The 8,943-nt window shown below is 45.7% G+C and overlaps 1 protein-coding gene across 1 annotated transcript; it reads left to right on the forward strand.

Annotated features, from left to right (window-relative positions):
• Window positions 1-2,425: 2,425 nt before the first annotated feature.
• Window positions 2,426-6,326, forward strand: LOC130575099 (lymphocyte antigen 6E-like). Its single transcript, XM_057368778.1, has 3 exons — window positions 2,426-2,541; window positions 5,038-5,157; window positions 5,871-6,326. Exons 1-3 carry the CDS (start codon window positions 2,490-2,492, stop codon window positions 6,077-6,079), a joined length of 381 nt encoding a protein of 126 aa, XP_057224761.1. The 5' UTR covers window positions 2,426-2,489; the 3' UTR covers window positions 6,080-6,326.
• Window positions 6,327-8,943: the final 2,617 nt, after the last annotated feature.

The raw sequence follows: 8,943 nt of genomic DNA on the forward strand, positions 1-8,943 counted from the left end.
GCCAGACCCTGGAATGTCTCCCAAAGCCTGGGCAGTCTCCTCCAGGGACACAGGAATAGGGGGTCAGGTGATGCCCTGGATGCTTTCCCCATCCAGGAGCCCACAGTGATGGGATAAACTGGGATTTGGGGAATTCTRCAGCTTCCCAACCCCTTGAAGGGCTGTTTTTACCACCTGAACAGGGTCTGCACATAAAAAAAAATGGACCTTTTCCACAGAGGAGGAGGAACTCCCTTCCCATCCCATCTTATTCCTCACCCTCCCTCTGCCTGTCTTTAATTATTTTTTCCCCAAAGCTTTGTGTGTTTGCCTGGAATTATTTAGCTTTGCACCAATATTTCTCCACTCCCTCCTCCTCTCTTTACCCTTCTGTGTGAAATATTAATCTTGTTTATTATTATTATTATTATTGTTATTATTAATCTCCCCTCTCTCTAATCTATTTAAAAGCTTTCTCACATTCCCACCTCCCACAGCCCATTTCTCACTTGACATTTTTTCTATTCAGCTGCACTTTGCTTTAACAGCCTCATTTGTTTACTGCTCATTTATTTGTTTTAATTCCAAAAGCTTTTCTTCTTGCTTGTTGTGGGCTGTGTTCAAGCCTCRTTCCCTCTTTCCTGCTGAGGAGCTGCATTTTTCTGCTCGATTGGCTCTGAGATGAGCTGGATTTGGAGTGATAATTCATTTTCATTTGGGAGTTTTTGATGGGATGGAAGGAAAGGAAGTTTCATTTTCTATTTTTTCAGCTGCCTGGTATTATACATTAAACAAACATGTGGATTAATACCTGTTTTTCCCCTCCCTGCTCCAGCAGATACTGTTTCCTGCTTGATGTTTTTCACGCCTGTGTTTATAAGGAATTCTGCTCGGAGAGAACTTTTTTTTCCTCCAGATTATTTCTGAAATATTGTTGCTGCATTATCTATCACGTGGGCCTTTCACATCCTCCCTAAAGGATGAAATAGTTCAAGATTCTTGCTCAAGGTCAGACCAGAGAACAGAACAGAAAACTTGGAAAACTGGAGGCTCATCCCCTCCACCCTCTGGACAAGGAGACAGAATCACTGAGGACTGAAACTGCTGCAGAAAAGGAGGAATTAGGCAAAGGAAAAACAATTGGAAGCAAAAAAAAAAAAAAAAAAAAAAAAAAAAAAAAAAAAAAAAAAAAATCATTAACAGGGTTTGGGAATAAACCCAGGATTTTGCAGGCAGGTGGGCAGAGGAAGAGACTGTGGTGTGACAGGGAAATGATCATGGCCCCAAATCTGCCAGAGTTCCAGAAGTGCTTGGAAAAAGCTCTCAGTGGGATTTTTTGGGATGTCCTGTTCAGGGCCAGGAGTTGGACTCACTGATACTCTTGGGTCCCTCCCAACTCAGGGTATCCCGTGACTCTGTGATTAATCTGGGGAAAACAAAGAGCACCTGGATGTTCTTTTTTCTGTTTCCACTCCACTTGTGACCTTACAAACCTTGACTTGGAGCTCCCCTTGGTCCTTTCTCTCTCGAAAGGGTCCTGCCAAGAATTTTTAACCAGGATTTCTTTTATTTCTCAGTCGTTTTCTCTCCCATTTGTGGATTTTTAACTCCTGCAGGTGTTTCCATGCACTTGGTGCCTCTCCTGCACCCTGAGTCATTTAGYTCTTTTGCACCCTGAGTCAAGTGATGGTGTGGGAGCAGAAGGAGGGAGCCCAGAAAGACTGGAAAGGTCATGAGGGACTGGAAAAACCTGACATAGCCTGGAGTTGGTCTCCAGGGAGCAACAAACATTGTCACCTGGAAACCCTGGATGGTTCTGGAGGACAGGAGAGCAAAACAAACCATCAGACCCCAKCCCTGCCTGGACCACTGGAGCCTCTGAGTGACATCTCCAGGCATAAACAGTTGAATCAGGAGTGGAACAAGAGGGTCTTTAAGGTCYCTCTCAGCCCAAACCTTTCTCTTATTCCATGATTGCAGAAACACTACTTTTTTTTCTGTTTAAAGCACTTTCTTTCTACAACTGAGATAATTCTGAATGGCTATGGACAATCCAAAAATCTTTCCTTGCCTCCTCTCCCACTTCTCAGAGATATTAAGCTCCCATTCCACTACAGAGGGAAAGAACGGAGAACGTCAGCAAGCAATGAGCCACCCCAGCCAGGCACAACCACATCTGACTCGCTCCAGGTTTCGTGGCTCAGCCCAAGACGGGACTCCCATGTTTGGATTAGATCAATCATCCCCCAAATTAGYAATGCAGACAGGAGTAGGCCTCGGAAAAATAGACTGGATAGGCAGGAGAGGTAAAAAAACATCGCTATCTGCAGCCTCATAATGGGTTCCTACGCACAAACACACCCATCACTGATCACATTTTGGGCGCTGGCACTGCCCAAACCTCAAATTATTGCAATCCAAGGAAGTCAAAGACAAGGCAGGGCCGGTATAAAACCTTCCCTGATGAATCTTCTCGCACTACTCCGTCTCTGAAGGCACAAGGACCAACCATGAAGGCGTTTCTGGTGGCCCTGCTGGCTGCAGTCCTGTGTGCCCAGCAAGGTAAGGAGCTCCAAGGTTGCGAGAGCCACGAGGAGAGGATGGCAATGAAAAAAACAGGAGATAAGTGAGGGATAAGAGGTTTGGCAGCTTTTATTGCAGCTGCTGAGGTCTCGGTAGGGGTTTTTTGGCGTCAGCCACGATGAGAAGTATTTTGTGTGGTTGAGTCTTCACTGCTGGGTGGGTTCCCTATAACCCAGAGGAGATGAATTCTGGTTTCTCACACCCTTAGATATCCAGCTCCAACCAGCCACAGCCAAAGACACGACCTGAAAAATGCTGACAGGAATCAAGCAGGGCTCAAGAGTTTTGCCTTTGGTTTAATTTTTCCTGAATGAAACTTGAGGAACTGCTGCGGATTAAGGCGTGGCTGGTCTTGGCACCGCGTCTCCTGCCAGCACTTCACTTTATTCCCCAGAATTCTAATTAATTAACAAGCCTCTGAGCTCATTGCTCCTAAATTGAAAGAGCTTTTCCAAGTGCCTGGGAGTGTTTGGAATGGGATGCACGATGCTGGTCCTCTTTGAAAGGAGGTGCAGTCCTACCTGGATAATTGTGGGGGATTATCCCGTTGGGAAATGTTGGCTCTGGGCATGGATTTGCCAGCCTGAGGAGCACAATTTGCACCTTTAAGATTCTTTCTGGCTGCATTTGTAAAACTCTAGCTAATGGAGGGGGGAGGGCAGGCGCAGGAAAGGTTTTAGAGCAGCTCTAATGGCTTGAGCTGTTATTGTTTCCTGTCTAGAAGCGATTTTCCTTGGATCACTTAGGGAATATCAGTGCTCTCAGTTGCTTTCAGGCATGTGCTGAGGACTCAATTCTGTCTGCAGCAGGAAGTGGTTTGGTAAATTTGGCAGAAAATCAGATCAGGGAGAGCTCTAGGGTCTGGAAAACTCAACAATCCTTGCCATGTCTGGGTTTTGCTTTGCCTTCAAAAAAGGATGGGAGCCTCCACCTTGGGCTGGGGAACCTCAAGAAGAGAGGTGTGAGGCTGAAAATTCCCAAGTGATGTARGAATTGTGAGAGTTGTAAAAGAGAATTTCAATCTGGTTTGCAACAAATCTGATTTTACCTCCTGCTCTGGAGAGCACCTGAGCTTGCAACAGCTGGCATTAGGAAAGAGCACAGAATCAGCAAATTATAAAAGGGTTTGGGTTGGAAAAGACCTTAAAGATCATCTACTACCAATCCCTGGATGGACAGGGACACCTTCCACTATCCCAGGTTGTTCCAAGCCCTGTCCAACTCTCCTTGAGTCATCTGGGCAGGTTTCAGAACAATTCAATGCAGCACTGAGACACCCAGAGCTCCCCAGATCACTGAGGGGAGGCCTTTTCTTCTTCTCCTTGGGATAGTTAGGGACTAAACTAAAWGCCATTAAAATGGCTTTTAATTCTCTTTAAAAACTGCGTCTGGAATTGTTGGAGCAAGGGTCATGGGCAGACTCAAATGGGATTTTGAATCAACAACAACTGGGCTGGGAGAGTCACTGGGAGGGGTTTACTTGCTAAAAACAAGTCCAAGTTTGATCAGAAGGGGCTGTTGTGTGCAAAAAGAGCCTTTCTGAGCTGGGAAAGTCAGAAAAAACAGAACCAGGGAAATCTCAGCCTCATGGAGACCCTCCCTGGTTTATAATTTTTGTTCACCTTCAGCYATGTGCTGGTGACAATGGAGCAGGATTTCCTGAGAACAGCCCARATGCTTCTGTCACCCCTGCCCTGAAAAGAAGAGCATTCCTTGAAATTTTGGATAGAAGGGAAAGTTTCCACCAATTGTGAATGCACCTGCAGGAAATGAGGGGGCACATCTGTGTTCTGATGGCCAGCCTAGCAATTTGACACAATTTACTTTGCTTGTACCAAATAAAATTCCACTTCTTTTTTTTTTTTTCTGTGATAGACCTGGCTCAGGGGCAAAAAGAAAACCTGGCGAGGGAAAAAACAAACCAAAACAACACGGAGAACACCTTGTTCCAGGTGCTGATAGGAGTAATCCATGCATTGTCCAGGGCAACCTCTCCCAGGGAACTCCCTTTATTGTGGTGCCTCATATTCTGGCACCCAACGGTGTCATTAGGCATCAATTAATGCATGCCTGGGCAAGGTTTTGCAGATGTAGAGTGAAAATATTTTAAAATTGAACTGTACAATTGTGCCAGTTCCTCCAGTCCTGGCTGGGACTTTGCTTTTGGAGTTTGGCTTTTGACAAGGCCAATGTGGAGCCTGGGGAGAAAAAAAGTTACCTGAAAATGCTGCTCAGCCTGAAAAATGTAAATTTAACCCCCCAAAATCTCCAGTACAGAGAGAAAACTTGGTTTGTTCTCTAATTTTTTTTCCCCCCCAGCTCCATTAATCAAACTCAAGAGTTTATTTCACTTGTCGTGGAAAGTTGTTCACACCAGACTTTCCCACCTGGTATTTTCCAAGGTTTTTGACACTTTTTTCCCCAGGAGAGAATTGCTGGGAACCACTTAATCTGTGTTGTGTGTGCTTTTTCCAGCTTCGTCCCTGTTTTGCTACACCTGTGAAAATGAACATTCCAATTGGAACTGCCTGAAAACCTACAAGTGTGAYGACAATGAGAAATACTGCACAACCACGTACAGCACTGCCGGCATTGGTGAGTCCCAGAAACTGGATTTTTTTTTCTGACAGAGATGTTGCTGGGAAATATTTTTTTTAGGGAATTGATTGATTTTGTTGGAAAGAAGAGATTATTTTGAGGCTTAAGCATTCCAACATGATGTGTGTGAATCCCTCAGTGGTGCTTTGAAGTAGCAGGAAACTTTGGGATTGTGTCATTCCTGGGTCACTTTTCACTAGAACAGGTTGCTCCAAACTGGACTTTAACACTTCCAGGGATGGGGCAGCCACAATTTCTCTGAAAAAAGCTCTGACAGCACCTCCCCAGCCTTGTTGAACGGCTGGCTGGAACTCACAGATTTCAGGAGACAGATCTGAGATGCTTTGGGGTGGAGGATGGAAAGGGGTTGGATGTCAATAATGTGGTTTTAAAAGCTGGGGATACWTTGGAATTGCTGTCCTACAGGAATCTCAGWATAATTTAGGTTGGGAAAGACCTTCAAGATCTTGAGTCCAACCTTTAACTGGCCACCAATACCTGGTCAGGCTGGTGTGGGTTTCCATCAAGGATTTTCCAGCATCCCACATTTGATTCAGAGGCTGTGAATTCACACCCAGCCCTCATCAAACTCCTGAGAGCTTTAATTGCTGCACAGAAAATTCAGGAAATTTCAAATCCACCTCCTCTGCCCAGCTCTTCCAGAAGAATCCTAAATCCCAGCTCTCCTTTCTTACCCCTTCTCCACCCAGGCAAGGAAATGGGACACCGCATCACCAAGAAATGCTCCGTGGACTGTCCCGAGACCAACGTGAACTTCGGGGTGGCCTCCTACTCCACCAAGTGCTGCAGCACCTCCCTGTGCAACTTCAGCGGTGCCAACAGCGTCCGGATCAGCTACTCCCTGATGCTGCTGGGGATCGTGGGCAGTTTGATTTATGTCCTCAGGGCAGGATTGTGATCGGGGGTGGGAGAAGATGTGACAGCCCGAGAACCCACAAGGTATTCCCYAACTGAGAAACCTCAGCTGAGTATTTCCGACACCAATCCTGTTTTATTCCAAGACATTGCTTCCAATCCCAACATGACATGGCAGTGTAATTCCTATTTGCCCTTTTGTCGTTTTATACTAATATTTCCCTGGAAAAGCTCTTTTGATAGCACGTGTRTGATAATTGTCAGACAAAATAAAGATTTGTGTTATTCTAGAGCGTGTTTGTTGTACCCATACCAAGACCAGCCTGAGAAATTGGCTCGGCTTCCCATCAAATTCCTCTTTTTAGCACTTGGAAGTCTTCTCCTGGCTGCCTTTCCCAATTTTCTTGCATCCAGCAGCTCCAGATGCTCCACAGAGCCAGATGTTCTGCCTGATCCCTCARAGATAAGGAATGGTGTCAGTCTGGAAAGGTCAGACATGTTTGCGTTCCTCCCACTGCAAACAACAGTGGGAATTGTTTTGTAGATGCTGAAACAGGACCCAGAATTTGGTCCTGCAAGAATTTGTGCTGGAAAGTTCTCCCAGGATCCCTGCAAGGTAGGTGGYCCCAGCTTTTAAAACAGGTAAAGGTCTCACCCCAAGATGCTGCAGATGACCAAGGTAAGGAAAGCATCTCTGGAATCTGTCCCCATGGATAGGAGACCTCTGTGCCTGCTTGGAGAAGATGCTGCTTCAGGAGTGGTTGCTCCTGATTTCCCTCTGGAAAAATGGGCAGGAAGATCCTGGGAGAGGTGCGGGTGTCTGAGCTGGTGGGGAGATCTCTGCTTCCTCCCTCTCTGGCGTTTCTGCTGCATTTCTAGGCTTGGGGATCCAGGGGAATGGGATGGGAGATCCCCTGAATCTACTGGGGTTGATTCCCTTMTGCTTTTGGAGGAGCAGAACTACAGCTAMAATRRGCAAATAAAATAATCTTGGAGCTGKAGAGTGTGKAATTCCCAGCTTTAAAGTGTAGCACTGAATTTTGGGAGGGTTTTTATAGAGGCACCTGGAAAAAAGGCCTCCAAATTTTATTTGAGGGAAAATTTGTGCTGGATTTGAGAGGAATTCTGCACTGGATTTGAAGGGAATCTTGTGCTGGATTTGAGGAGAATCCTGCACTGGATATGAGGGGAATCCCATGCTGAATTTGAGGGGAATCTTTTGCTGGATTTGAGGARAATYCTGYRCTGGATWTGAGGGGAGTCCTACTCCACCAGCACTGCAAATTCCACATTTCCGTGCAACAGGGAGGAACCTCAGTGCTGGGTGGAGGTTGTAAAGATGGGATTAGTTTTARTCATCCTATAAAGATTTAATTTCTGGTCAAGAAGGGTGCTCTGGAATTTATTTCATTGGGATAACTAAAGTGGAAGTGTTGTAACATTTCTGTGGGGGATTTTTCCCCAGAAACTTGGGGGATTTGCACTTTCTAAAATCACTTTTCCCATTGCTTTTCCTCTRTGTTAATCACAATAATTTCTGAAACAGTTGTCAAAGCTTTTTGCAAACTTGAAATTCCAGATTTAGTGACGACATTTGAATTTCACAGCTACTTTCCCATTTCAGCCCTTGTTTGACGAAAATTGCATTTTCCCCAAAGTAAAGCAATTGTTTGCCTTTCTCATGTGATGATCTCAACCAAGCTTAGAACCAGATAAGCAAAATATTCTCCTCTTTTCCTTCTCCACTCCACTGTCAAGGGAAAGAAATCTTTCCACCTCGTCCTCCCCCTCCAGTTAAATCCTCTGTTACTCTTTACAAAATCTTCCTGAATTTAATGAATTCCAAATCCTTGTAAACTAGGATTTTATCTTCTCCTTCTCYTTTGTCTTTCYCATGTCCCCCATGTCATTCCTGCCMTCATGGGCTCCTTTCATYCTGTCAYCTGACCCTGGCAAGGGATGAAATATCAGAGAGCCATATGGGACCASCTGGAAGATTTCAGGAATATCTCACGGAAAATCTGTCAGGAATCCTGCAATAAAAGCCTTTCAGAAATCCAGCCTCGCCTTCTCCAAATCTCAGCAGCTTGCAGGCGACAGGACTCATTTTAGGGTTTGACTTGGATGAGATTTTTAGGGAAGGGAAAAAAAAGCAGTGCCTCAGCTGCTATTTCTGAACCTGTGAGGGGATGCTGTTGGAGACAAATCCCAACGTGGGCTGGCTCTGGAATGGAACAGCATCTCCTTGGCATTGGAGCCCCCTGGATAGGCCCCAATAAATATGGATTCACCACTAAAAACTCATTAAATCTCTTCTAGCTCGGGGGGGGAAATAAAATATTTCACAACACTTCACATTGGCATGGAGGGAGTTTTGTTTTCTTCCTGCTGGATGCCTCAAGGAGGCTGAGGGAGCCAAACCTCGCTCCTCCTCGCAGCTCTTTTGGGTAATTGCTGCCTCTGTTCCAACCGAGTTTCGTGCTCTGCCTGTTGGGAAAGCCAGAATTTCCTCACCTTACTCACGCAGGGCTCCGGAGGGACAATATTTATAAGTCCAGTTTGGAAGTGTCAGARAAACTGACGTCATCTCAGGAACCCTGCGTGTTTTCCCGGTGAGATGATGTTGGAATCCCAAAATATTCCATGAGAGATGGGAATGTGAGCGAGCTGGAGATAAGAAGAAAGGGAATAAAGCAGATGGAGAGCAGCGAGGGGCAGAGGCTTTGGCAGAGGCTTTGGGGCAGCTCCTGCGGCTCCAGGGGTCACGTGGAAGGATCCAGCTGGACCTTTCCTGGGATTGTGCCTCTGCTCTCGTGACTTGATGGCAGAAACAGTGGGAGGGAAAAACAATGACAACCCCCAGAAGAGGGGGAAGGTTCTGATTTTTATACAGGATGAAACACCATT

Source organism: Malurus melanocephalus, unplaced genomic scaffold (genome assembly GCF_030028575.1).
Source record: "Malurus melanocephalus ecotype Western Australia unplaced genomic scaffold, MMel_1.1 scaffold_97, whole genome shotgun sequence".
Taxonomy (NCBI): Eukaryota; Metazoa; Chordata; class Aves; order Passeriformes; family Maluridae; genus Malurus; species Malurus melanocephalus.